The sequence below is a fragment of the Nanorana parkeri genome, unplaced genomic scaffold, assembly GCF_000935625.1.
Source record: "Nanorana parkeri isolate BGI_ZX_2015 unplaced genomic scaffold, ASM93562v1 scaffold14, whole genome shotgun sequence".
NCBI lineage: Eukaryota > Metazoa > Chordata > Amphibia > Anura > Dicroglossidae > Nanorana > Nanorana parkeri.
Genome location: NW_017306282.1, coordinates 2,640,008 through 2,653,605, shown reverse-complemented (window position 1 = coordinate 2,653,605; position 13,598 = coordinate 2,640,008). Strand labels below are relative to the sequence as shown.

At 41.9% G+C, this 13,598-nt stretch overlaps 1 protein-coding gene across 1 annotated transcript in view; it reads left to right on the top strand.

The window, feature by feature from the left end:
• Nucleotides 1-1,743: 1,743 nt before the first annotated feature.
• Nucleotides 1,744-13,598, top strand: part of LOC108787983 (tetraspanin-11-like) — a 36,663-nt gene continuing 24,808 nt past the window's right edge. The window contains exons 1-2 of the mRNA XM_018557687.1: nt 1,744-1,830; nt 7,904-8,095. Coding sequence (XP_018413189.1) covers nt 1,744-1,830; nt 7,904-8,095 — 279 coding nt within the window. The remainder of the gene's footprint in view (nt 1,831-7,903; nt 8,096-13,598) is intronic.

The following is a 13,598-nucleotide window of genomic DNA, read 5'->3' as shown; positions in this document are numbered from 1 at the left end:
TCTAAGATGGTCCTTTGGTATTGTTGTTTCCTTTGCGACTGAGTTGCATGATATGCAGCATTTTCCTCCCTGAATCAGAGGATCGTTATGTGTGACATTCTCTACAATGACCCTAACAAATGACATTTTCCTGTGACATTGATTGCCATTTCTGAACAAGAAAACATATCAAAAGAAGGGGTTAATATCAAGTCTCCCACGCTGTCAGAAGCTTGCGGACATCAATGATGAGGACATCATTTGTCAGAGGATGCTCTCCTCAATCTGGGTACTGCCCCAGAAATCGGGGATGAATGTGGAGCTGCAACAACTAATCGACCAAGTTTTCAGTCATCGATTATCGGCTTTCGATTAGTTGGCCCAGTTCATGGCTCCACACACGTCGCATGGCGCACCTCCTCCCCGCCTCACGCTTGTCGCTGCTAGACCCGCCCGCCTGCATCCACGCTCCACATGCCGCACCTCCTCCCCGCCTCACGGCGTGCCGCTGCTAGACCCGCCCGCCTGCATCCACGCTCCACACAGCACACCTCCTCCCTGCCTCACACTCACCGCTCGCCTACATCCATGATCAGCACAGGGACGCAGGGAGAAGTAAGGAGGATCAGGCTCGAGGAGATGACCGCCGCCGACAGACAGGCCCGATCTCAGAAGCAAGTTGCTGAAAGACTGCTCAGGTAAGCCTGCACTTCCCTCCCCCCCCACTTGGTGCTCTATAATGTATTGCTGGGATTTGTATTCCTCTATAGCTGATGGTACATTGTGCTGTATATTATACATAGGAATACAAATCCCAGCAATACATTATACACTGTATGCATAATGTACTATTGCTGGGATTTGTTGTACTCCTCTATAACTGGTGGTATTCTACATTGCGCTGTATATAGGACTGCAAATCCCAGCAATAATATATTATACAGCGCAATGCAGAATACCACCAGCTATGGAGGACTACAACAAATCTCAGCAATAGTACATTATACAGCACAATACAGAATACCGCCAGCTATAATGTACTATTGCTGGAGGTATTCTGCATTGCGCTGTATAATGTATTACTGGGATTTGTAGTCCTCTATAGCCATCTATTCATCTTTTAGTGAATTGGCGCACTGTTTTGAAAATAGTGTGGACAAATAATTTCTGTAACACAAGAATGTTTATGCAGGTGGGGCTTGTGGGTATGGCTTGTATATGGGCGGAGTATAAGGGAGCCCCATAATCGTGTATTGCTCGGGGGGCCCCATGTGTTGTTATGCCCTGCATAATGCCAGCACTAACACAAACTCTAATCCTTATCCTAATGCTAACCCTAATATGAACCATAATACTTAGGTTCCAAGCCATGTGATCATCGTGTCATCACTGACACGGGGATCACATGACTTGATGCATAACAAAATATAGTATTATTTCAAAAAAATATCAAATTTAAAATACATTAAATAGAAATTCATGATTGATAAATATAACCGATTAATAATATCGCTCACATACAAAACATGGAAAAAGGGAATCCAAATGATACCTATTGGCGGCTGCCTCTAACGTTTCAATTTTTGCTTGCTCCCAAGTTTTTATATGTCCTCCCAGTGTTTGTAATGAGAAATGATTTTTGTCCCACTTTGATATTTACAGATCTGTAGAGGAAGGAAAATCAATACGTTATTTACCAGATGCATATAAATTACATGGAGCGGTTAGTAAACTATAAACTGTTTATTTTTAGATTTTGCCGCAATGGGACATGCACAGGACGAGGAGAAGGATGAGAGGGGATCAATCTGCCTAAAATATCTCTTATTCCTCTTCAACTTCTTCTTTTGGGTGAGTTTCAAAATAATATATTATCCAGCAGAATACCTGTGTGAGAAGCTTCTGACGGCACTGGTCCTAGGCCTTTACATTCTTGTCTTTTGTCTGCTACACAATGACTGGCTGTTTTCAAACGAACAGTAGAATATTTTTAGGTCAATTAAATCTTACATGTTGTTAAGTTTGTAAACAGATATTTTATGCCTTTTTAAATTATGGAAAGACCTCCAGGCAAAATTTTTATTTAGCCTTACAGTGGGGATACCCCACACTGCAAGGGTTAACTGATCATTTTTGTCTAGGGAGGAAAATATATTTAAAAATATACTCGTCCGATTCTCTCCAGTCCTTCCAGCAAAACTCCCATTCTGCTGCAGCAGTCTAAGGCCCTATACACAGTGTATAGGACATGAGGATGCCGAGAGACGTACCACCACTGCAGCAGAGGAGGAGAGAGGCAGGAGGGAGTGCTGCCACAGTCAGTCGGTTTGGAGGATCAGGTGACTATAACTTTGTTATTATCCTCTGTAGACCAAAACGAGCAGTTAAGGGTTAATAAAAACATTGCCTGAAGTTCTACTTTAAGTACAATAGTCATATTTCAAAAAAATCTTGTCTTGAATTGTATTGTGATTGTAATGTCTTCCTTATATTGTAAAGCGCTGCGCAAACTGTTGGCGCTATATAAATCCTAATATAATAATACAGACTACATTCATGACAGTCTGCTGAGTGAACGCCTAGCACAGACTAATGTAGATGACCTGTCTCTGCAAGGAAAGGGGGAAGGGGGGGTATGTCCATCCTATGAATCATTCATCAAGCAGTCTGTGTAACCTGATCTCCCTACTATTCAGCTGTCTCCCTGCAAATAAAGTGGGGATGCACCGATACCGGTTTTTCTGTATCGAATATGGGTATGGGCTGGGTCGCTATGGCGGTTGTTACGCCACTGGGTACTAATATATTCACCAGGTGACAAGGAAGCATGAAGCTGGCTTTCTGGCCAATCAGAAAGCCGGGGGGGGGGGCAGGGAATGACTCACTGCCTGGCTCCCTGATTGGTCTGTTTCCCGACCAATTAGGACCCGGGCAGTGGTGCCTGGCGTCCTGATTGACCAGGAAGCCGGCTCCATGCTCTCTGATCACCAAGGGGGCCAGTGTAATGACTCATCCGCCTGGCTTCATAATACAGGAAGTTGCGGTATCGGGATAGGCATTGGGAGCAAATACTAGTATCAGTATCGGTGCATCCCTAAAATTAACCCTTCAATTTTCTATCCAAACTAGAAACAATTTGCTAACAATCTAATTTAAGAATGAAATGTCTAAAAACCAGCATTTAGTTTATGTATTTATTCTTCCAAAAATGGATTTTCCTTCACTTGGTGTAATTAATTCTTCTGCATCTCATCTTAAAGTTAAAATCAGCTTTGCAGAAGGAGTGTCTCATTTGTTAGCTGATAGCCTACAGAATGATATTTATATAGGGTAAGAAGACCTGTCATTCCAAGTCTCACCAGATTTGGATTGACATTTGATGATGTCACTACTGTACCGCTCATTGTTCTCCTTGCTGGAGAGGAAGCTGTACCTGTAGTGCAAGGATCTCCCTGCTTCGGCTTCATCCATTCTGTGGATCTATACTTTCTCCACCTCTCCTGCTGTTTCATGAATATTGTCCTACCAGTTATTAGACAACCTATCATCAGGGTAACAAATCTGATATAGGGAGGAAAGATGGCCGTCACCACATGAAGACACAGTGTAAAATAAAGAAAGATCAACTGCAGAGATCACTCTAGTAACCATTTTTGTGCCCTCTGCTTGCCATTTTTGGGCACAGCTTCCACAGTACAGGCCCACTTTAATATTCTTATTCGAATATTGTTACAGTTGATACGATTTAAAAACAGAATTGCTGCCTTGGATCTTTACTAGCTGACAAACAGAAATATTTCAAAGAAGATAAAGAATTTTCCGCTTGACATGCGAGCACAAACCAAAATTGCTCTCTGCATTTTAAACAGCATATTCGGCAAGAGAGACAGAAATATTTAACATTTTCAAAGCACAATTATAGCTGGAAAAGTTCTTTTCGCCTGGGCTTGTAAGTATTTAAAATGTCCTAATGTTTATCATGCAAGAATGTAATGTATTATGGACTGTACTTGTCTGGTCTTAAAGCCAAACTCCAGGCAAGCAGCTAAATGCACTTGTGAATGATTTTACCAGCCAAAGGATTTGTATAGATGGGTAAATGCAGCATGCTCTCTTAAAGTAGCATTAAGGTCTGGGCGTTTTTTACCTTAATGCATTCTGCATTATGGTAAAAACGGCCCAGCACCTTTTTATACCCCAGCCCCCCGCACACTTACCTGTCAGATGCGCTCGTCCCCACCGCCGGTCCCAAAGCTATCCTCCATTCCCCGAGCTTCCTGGTTGCGGGAGGAGGATTCTGATGGCAGAGGAGCCATAGACTCCTTCTGCAATCAATCAAAGAGGGAAGTGGCGTGGCCTGCCACATGGGTGTGTGTGTCTATGGTCATTAGAACGATGGTGGCCCGCGTGCAGCGGGCGTGGGGAAGAGCGCTGCGGGGATCCACTAGAAAACGAGGAATTTGAAAACTTTTTAAGAAAAAAAGCAACAGCCTCCAGCAAAGGAGGGTCTCCTTAAAGGAGAAATACAAATAAATAAATTAGGCTTTAATATCACCTTAAGGACTCAGCCTACAATGAAAGAGCAGGGAAGGGTTAAAACCCTTGCCAGTTTATTGTGTGCTGCCTGTATATGTCCTCTTTCTCACAACAGGAGGTGAAAATCTCTACAAAATGAGAGGGAGACCATAGACAATTGTCAGTGAAATTGCTATCCCCAGTGGAAAATGTACCCTCACCTCTTGGTCTGATGTCAACTCAAAAAAATCTGGATCTTCCTTTTTCTATCAGTCCTTTTCCATTTTCTATCAGTCTCCATTCACACACAGGCATTTGTAATTCAGCACGTTTAAACGCCAAATGTTTAATAGACACGCATTCGCGACTACACTACAGTCTTTTTGGGATAGAACATGCTGAAATCTATCGAAAATCGTGAATGTACTTTTTTTCCCATGACGCGCATTTTTGTGCATGCATACGAACGCGCAGGTTTCAACATGCCCCATAGGAATGCAATGCTTTTTTTGGTAGTAAAAATGCCTAGGTGTGAACAGGGACTTATAATGGTCCCCAGGATAGATGAAGAGGGTGAATCTCCCAAATGGAGGCCACAGCAATTAAAAACACTGACAGTGGCCCTAACCCTTCCGTACTCTATAGGCTTCTAGATTTGCTTTAATGCTGAAGTTTAATCTGTTCATAATTTGCCTCCCCTGGTTCCTCCCTTCCCTCCTTGTTAACATGCTAATGTTATTGTTTAGGGCTGTGGAAATTAAAGATTAATTTGTCAATTAATCGTTAAAATTTTTGATGGGTTAAAATAATTTGGATCGCTAATGAAAACACTCAACACCTCAAGTGCAGGTCCGTAGGGGTGCGTGTTTCCTGGCTCGGATGCAGACAGGATCTAGCCTGGCAGTGTACGAGTACACTCACCCGCACGGACGTGCAGGGCGGACGAGCATAGGGGGACGTACGGCCGCCTAGTCCCATAGAGAAGGACTGGGGCTGGGTACTAATCACACGCAGCACCTGTCCTTCCCGGGAGCTGCTCGGTTTGGCCATGCACGCAGCACAGAGCTGTAAGTGCGGGCCGATTCCAGTGTGAATGAGCCCTTAACAGTCACTTGTGGTAAGGTCTAATAAGGCCACCATTTGACATGTAAGCTGCAGAAAAAATCAGTTCGGTTCGGATATTTCGGGAATTCGGATCCGAAATTCAATTCGTTTCAGGTTTTGGATTCGGACAAAATCAGCATTTTGTTAGTTTCGGATGAGTTTACAAATTTTCTTTGCGAATACCACAGAAAACCATATACAGGTATGAATACTAAAGCTGAATCTCCTAGACAAGAAATGGCATTCAGGATACGAATTTCCAAATTGCATTCCGGAGCTCCCGAATGCCATTCAGGTCTGGGAGCCATATATATATTACTAAAGCTGAGGCTCCAAAACCCGAAATAATTTGTGTTCGAACCCATTCGGATGCATTAAACCGAAAAACACATCTGATTGGCCAGAAAAGTTTAGTTTTTGAAGGAAATTCGGATTCAGACACATTTAGATGCATTGTGATTCGGAAATTCAGATGTGTCCGAATGTCCGAATTCCGGAAAATTCATCCGAATTGTGATTCGGAACTAAACGAATCACACATGTCTAGCCACTATCATTATCTCCCACCTTACACCAAAGGAAGGTAAAAAATCTTCAGTAACATCTCTAAAAGCTTAGTAAATGTAAATATCTGGATACTTGAAGGGTATTTTTCCAGGATTTCACTATAACTCTGTTCAGTATTATACAGAAGGGAGGGTTGTTTCTGTGTAGGGTATGTATATATTTGCTCAATAATGTATTACTTTGAATCTCTTCGGTCAGCTAACACTTACATCTTTATGTATATTTAATGTGTCGCGAGAAAGATCTACCCTGAGGGGAATGGGGAATAGGCCTGACTGTAAACAGCATTTTCCAAAATAAGAAACATGTGTAATCTGCCTATAGCCGCAGTCACTTTTCTTAAGGACATTCTTTATGGATTGAGCTATAAAGGTTGCAATTAAAATGGTTGAATAACTCTCTTCTGTATAGAAGGAAAATGCGAACATGGTGGAAACAAAGACAGAGGACAGTACAAGAGGACAGAAATCCATTTCCCTTCCTATATCCAGTTCTGACCTACTTTACTGGGACGGAGTTCAGCTCATTCATTATTAGTCGAGTACATATGCTAATTTTTGCTCTATTTCTGGGAAAAGTAGCAGTTGATTATAAACAGCCCCTACAGTTAAACAATGTGGGAAACTTTAAGCTGAATGAGGTCCATGAGCTTCTTTGCCGCATTTGTTGTGGGTCATGCATACGCCATCCCTCCATTTCAATAAGCTGGCCTATGCATGACAAATGCACATAAAAGCAGCGAGCAGTGACGTGCTTTGCAAGTCTGCATGGTGGGCAAGTGACCTTTGGTAAAGATCTTTTCACACCAAGGGTTGTGTGCAGGGGCTGTAAGTTTAGAGTCCATCAGTGTCCAGCCCTGATGAAGGGGGATTCTTGATCCCAAAAACGCGTTGGCTCTGCATATCTTCTTGTCACCATTGTGAAGCCAATAATGGGTTTCTTGGACTCTTCAAATGATTACCTGGCACTCTTTTCTAGTCTACATTCATGTGGATTTGTCAGTCTGGGCGTCCCCTCCTTCTGGAGGGCCCCCCCACTTTGTGAAGGGATGCCAGAACCAAGCCATCAGGTCCAAAAATTGCTCCTATTCGTCTAGAGAAAATTTGTGGTCCAGTGCCTTATCCCCACTCACCCTTAGAGAAATAAGTTAATCAGCTTCCTGCTTCTGGTTTCTAGTCACAGGGTGGAGGGTGGAGAGGAAACCTATAAGTGAAAGTGAAACTTCAGAACTGAGAAAGATCAGAGGCATGTTCAGTTCTTTAGCCAAGCGCTGAGTAGCTGTTCTGGTGCACTCCAGTTTGCTGCAGCAGCTTCACTAAACGCTTTGGCTGCACAGTGCTAAGCAAAATGTCGGAGAATAATATTTTTGACTAATAAGTACCATTTTCCAACAAATATTTGGTGTGCCAGTCCACCAAAACATGAAATTGTAGGTTCCCACGCTAAATTGATTTCCTCCAGAATTCAGGCACCTTTCTCCAGCACTGCCAGGTGTGCCCACAGTTAAAATGGCCGCTGTTGCTCTGTCCCCACCTTCTCCGTCACACTCAGCACTCTGCATCCACATTCACTTCCGCTGCAATGCTAAGTTAGCAGCGCTGACTTGCAGCACAGCGTTCAGTGGCAGTTTGCTAACTCAGCACTCGCAGCGGCTGAGCAACTGAACACACCTCAGGTGTCCCCCCCCCCACGCCAGTCAGAGCTTGTGGTAACGTGTGTGTCTCTCTTTCTTGCACAGATTGGTGGCGCCGCAGCCATTGCAATGGGATTGTGGACCTTGCTGGAGAAAAGCAGTTACATATCTTTCCTTGCCTACAGTACTCTCTCAATATCCGCATACATCCTGCTGTTCGCTGGAGGCGTGGTCATGCTAACAGGATTCTTCGGATGCTGTGCCGTGATTCGAGAAAAAAAAGCCTGCCTTTTGTTCGTAAGTAGAGGCTGCTGTAATAATTGATTAGCGGTAAGCGAGAACAGACGGTGGCGTAGTTTTATAAGAAAATGCTTTCTTGTAGAGGTGCACGGAAATTACAGTTTTAAAACCAAAACAGAACCGAAAATGTTTTAAAATGTCAGGCCGACAAACATATAACACCCTGATGGTGTGTGTGCATATCAAAAAGTGCACAATTATGATCAGTGAACATGAACGACATATTACCTACAAGGTGGTTGTATACAAATACAAATATATTATCAAAAAAGAGATTAAAAGTGTGGTCCAAAACCCCATAGTCTCTGCAATTTTGGTCAATTCAATTTTTATGCTTTAAACTAATGATTTATGGTGGAAGACACCAACCTTTTCTTATTGAACCATATGGGACCATACGGTCTAATTGTTAATTACTTCTATAGGATAAATTTATATCAAAATAAATATTTCTGTTATTAATCAGTAAAAAAAATAAAAATGTCAGGCCGAAAGTGAAACCTTTTTTTTTCTAACCTTTTCAAATTGTTTTAAATATTTATTTATTTTATTTTATTTTTATAAACTTTTAATATTTTATTTATTTATTTTTATTAAATATTTGTATTTTTTACTTTACTGTTGGGGCTTCGAGGAAATATTAGGGGTCTAAACAGACCCTTGATATTTCCCTTTTAAAATAGAAGAAGGGATTGAGGACACACAGTCCTCAATCTCTTTTTCTGCAGCCACTGTTATAAATGAACAGGAATCCTCTATACTGAGTGTTCCTGTTCATTCATAACTTATGGAGATAGTATGTTTAATGTGTCGACAATTATGAATGAACAGGAAGTGATGTAGATCACTTCCCATTCATTCATAATTGGGGACACAGTAAACATGCTCTGTCCTGATTTATTTACAAACACTCAGCGATCACTGATCACTGACTGCTTGTACTTGCTCTCCATCCTGACTTGCTGTCACAGGAGGCAGAGGGAGCGGTGTGGGGAGGAGAGCTCAGTCTCATGTGACAGCTGACTGCGGGAGGAGAGTCCGGCCTCTTATGACGCGCTGGCCATTCAAAGCGTTCTTCTCCCTCGCACAACTCGGCCCTCTGTGACAGTTTCTCTCCTACCCGCTGGAAGCTGGGTTGTGTCAGAGGGGACATAGAGCAACGCCCAGCGGGGAGGAGATAAACCAGGCATGCACTGCAATTTCAGCATTTTGCCTAAAGTGTCATTTTCGGCTCATCGATATGCAAATAAATATCTGTTGGCAATGCTGGATTGCTTTTCTGTTGGTGAATTTTAAAGGGGAACGTTTAAAATTCACCCCCGTTCCCCTTTAAAATTCACCCCCGTTCCCCTTTAAAATTCACCAACAGAAAAGCAATCCAGCATTGCCAACAGATATTTATTTGCATATCGGTGAGCTTTGGTCTCTGGTCATGGTGAGGAGTTTTCACTTCCTGCGGTTATTAGTGGGATAGAAATTCAATATAGAAATACATTTTTCATTTAGTTTTTGACCATAGATACCCTTTAAAGATTTGTAGTTCTGTTTTGTCAGTCTTGTGTTCTGAGGGCCAGTTCACACCACAAAGACTGCGTTCCAGAGCGTTCGGCATCTGGACCCAGGAGCAAGCAACCCACACACACACACACCTTTTTGAACTTATTAAACCAGATCAAAGAGGTCAGACTAATGGAAAACCTAACAACAAGATTGTGTAACATGTTAGATAAATGTAATGCTGTATGGGGCACGTGACCTTTCACCATGGTTTCATGACCTGGTGCACTGTGTGGCTTCTCCTCCTCTCTACCATGCTTCCTGTGTACCTACATCTACCCACTTCTTCTGCTTCTTCTTGTTTCTTTTCCTTTGATGCGCCCTTCTAGACATGTAAGCTGGCAAAAAGATTGTTTCGGATCATTTTGGATTTTTCGTTATTTTGTTTTTTGGGATTCCAATCCGAAAGTCATTTAGTTCCGGGATTCGGATTTGGACAAATCGGGATTTTTGTTAATTCCGGATGAATTAAATGATATTTACGAACAAATTGTCACTGCAGTAAAGTGACATTTTGCTTTTTAACTTTTGACAGGTCATTAAAAAACAATAAAAGGAAAAAAAAAACCAGCATGTAGAGGCCCCCCCCCCCCCTTCCCCAATATATACCAACACCCAAAAAGAAGTGTGGAGTCCCCCCTAAAATCCCGTACCAGACCCTTGATCCGATCATCAGCCTCCTGCACCATATCAGGCCACATGCCCTCAACATGGGAAGGGTGCTTTGTCAGGGGTGGACCTTGTTCCCATGTTGAGGAGGACATGGGCCTCTTCCCCACAACCCGGCCAGGTGGTTGTGGGGGTCTGCGGGCAGGGGGCTTATCTGAATCTGGGTTCCTCCGTTCGTAGAGGGGGAACCCAGGTGCCGCCCCCCCCCACCTTGTAAATGAGTAAGGGGTAGTTGTTACCCCTACTCATTCACCAAATACAGTAAAATTGTAAATACGTTCGGATTTGTTATTTATTTCATTCAGAAATTTGTATGCAATTCTGAATGTCCGAATATGCGTACGATATTCGTACGAATTTCAATTCGGAACAAAACGAATCTTATACGTCTACTCCCTTCCTAGTTATCTACTTGTGCTATTATACTGCTATTCTTCTTTGCCCTTAGCCTATTACCTTATGAAGATGTTGAGTGATTAATTGTGTATGGGCATACTGAATGTGTTTTTTCTTTTATTGAGCTGTAGCCTATTGAGATTACCTTTGGTGTCTCTGTGAAACCCTCTTTACACTGTGCTGTGAGCATTGTGGAATTAGTATGTCTTCTTGTTATATATTATACAATATACATTGGATTTAAAAAAGTTGAGGGGTGTGCGTGCGGTGTGTATATACAGGACAGAAAGTAAGTGACTACTGGAATTGTAAGAATTATGAATACATTCAGATGAACACTATCAAACACTCCATTATCTTCGCTTCTCTATGATATGTAGGGCTTGTATGCTAACTGCTAAGTTCCATTGTGTGGGGGGATTGTCAATTACTATAATAAGAATGACATCTGTTGTAACAAAATTACTTATTTCAACAAATGCAATAAGCCATATTTGTTGTTGCATTTATAGATCACTTTAAAGGGCAAAAAATATTTATAACCAAGACGTGATAAAATTAAGAAAAAAGAATGAAACATATCAAGTGTTATTAAACATAGAACACTAGAGTAACAGGATCCCTGGTGCCTAGAATTCAAAAACATTGCTAAGATAAAAGGAAAGTACAGACATTCTAATCAGAACCTCTAGAGAGGCATCTCCTGTCAAAAGTATCCTAAAGCGTTTACTACTGTTACTTTTTTTTTTTAAAAGCCGTTCCAAAAATATAACAAAAAGCAGATTTTGCTGCAACACTTACCTCCTCTCTGGTGCTGTCCCCTGCAGACTCACCCTCTCCATGGTGCAGAACCAGTTTTCTTCTGAGCTTAAAGTGACATTAAAGTAAAACCCCCCCCATGTTAATGTCAGCACTTACCTTAAATGAGGTTTCTTAATCCGATCTTCCTCTTCTTTCCTGATGCTTTCATCTGTCCCTCTAGCGGTGCGGCGGCTCTCCGCTGACTCCTCTCTGCTTGCAGGCACTTCCGATCCAGCGGTGTCTGCATGCGGGTGCACGCGTCCATAGACTTACCTTGCTTCTCAGATGATATAAATGACAGTATTTGCAGGTCAAAGACGCTAATGTTTCCCCCATGCAAGCAAATTACTTGTGGGCATGAAACAACCAGCCATAACACTAAAAGGACTACTTGGACCAGAAGGGGGAAATACTTCATAAATGGGAGGGAACACTGTAAAAGATGTTGCAATAACCAAAATAACCACAAGATGGCAGTATATTAACCAGCTATAGTAGTGCCAATGAACAATGGCTTAAATTATTATTAAAGCCTCACATTTTTTTGCATATAACTACTGCTACCCAGCAGTAGCTATATGCAAAAACATTTTTAAAAAAAGTTAACAAAAGGGTGAAAACTTACTGTGTCTCCGCCGCGCGCTCCCATCCGAAGATCTGAACATTCCCGAGCGGCCACAAAGGATCATGGGGTGGGCGCATGTGCAGTAGCAGATCTTTGGATAGGAGAAGAGGAGAGACACAAGGTAAGTCAATTCAGCAGTGTGCACCCGCACAGACTCCATGGGACAGGAAGAGACAGGAGTCAGCGCTGGATCAGAGACCGGCACCAGTGCTGGAGGGACTCCTGGAAACTACTGGAAAGAAGAAGATGATCGGATCAAGAGTCATCATTTAAGGTAAGTCCTTAAAGCAGCATGGGGGAAGGGGGGAATTTTAGGGTTTATTGTCATTTTAAAATATTAACTATGTAATACTCACATTAATATAAATATCAACTGTGGCTATGCATTGTGTCATGTTCTCATGTTCTCTTGGCTTGTGGACATTTCCCATAACCCAAGGAAGGATTAAACACAGGAAGCAGTGCAATAACATTTCCAAATAGTTATTATCCTAAATGTGATTCACATGCAATATTACAAAAGTAAAAAAAAAAAGAAGGATTAAAGGAGCAGAAAAACACTAGGCATCATACTTATAGGAAATATTAACAGACAATTAACAAATGTCCACTAGAATGAATGTCCACTAGAAGGAATGTCCACTAGAAACACACTTTAGAAACAATCATTCACTGCACTTTATGTATGGAAAAGCAGAGTTTACAAAACACCTTCCCCTCTCCTTTTATCTATAACATAAGCTGTAGATGTTCTCTTTAGTCCTAATATACTTTTTGTCCTAGGGTAAAAATGCTGCTCCTCAATAGATAAAGTAGAGTAAGAGCTTAATTATGTTAGTACAGGAAGTGTGTTAGTACTACAGTACACCTTGATCACTCCGCATCTCTAAAGCATAGGAGGAGGTGTCCTGCAGTTCACAGAGGTAGCCTGAGCAGGGCTGATATCACTCAGTTTAGCAAAGGCCGGGTGTAGTCAGCTTATTACAGGAAACTAGAAGTTTGCAGGATTAAAAGATATGTCTTTGCATTTATCAAACAGATATAAGAAAACACTTTTGATGGATTATACTCTTTAAAATGCTATATTACCTGTTTTAGCCCCTGCCTGAAAACACCATCTTTTTTTGGAATGGTAAACTGGGAAATACATGTCTGCACATATATACAGGTGTTAGAAAGAAAATGCAGTGTATTCAGTAAAAGTTATAGGCAATCGACTTTCTTTCTGTGAAGATGGGAAACCCGTTTAAAAGATGTCAGTGTCTCCCTTTTTAATGGGAAATGTACCTCAGTGCTGCTATTGAAGGTAAAAGAACAGAAAGTAGGGCACACAGAAAGACTGATGCAAATTCCAATTCTCAAAATAGAACAGAGCAGAGCTGCCATTCATAACCCCACTCACGCCGGCTACACTTATTATTCTAAAGCAAACGCTTTAGGCATCTGTCCACA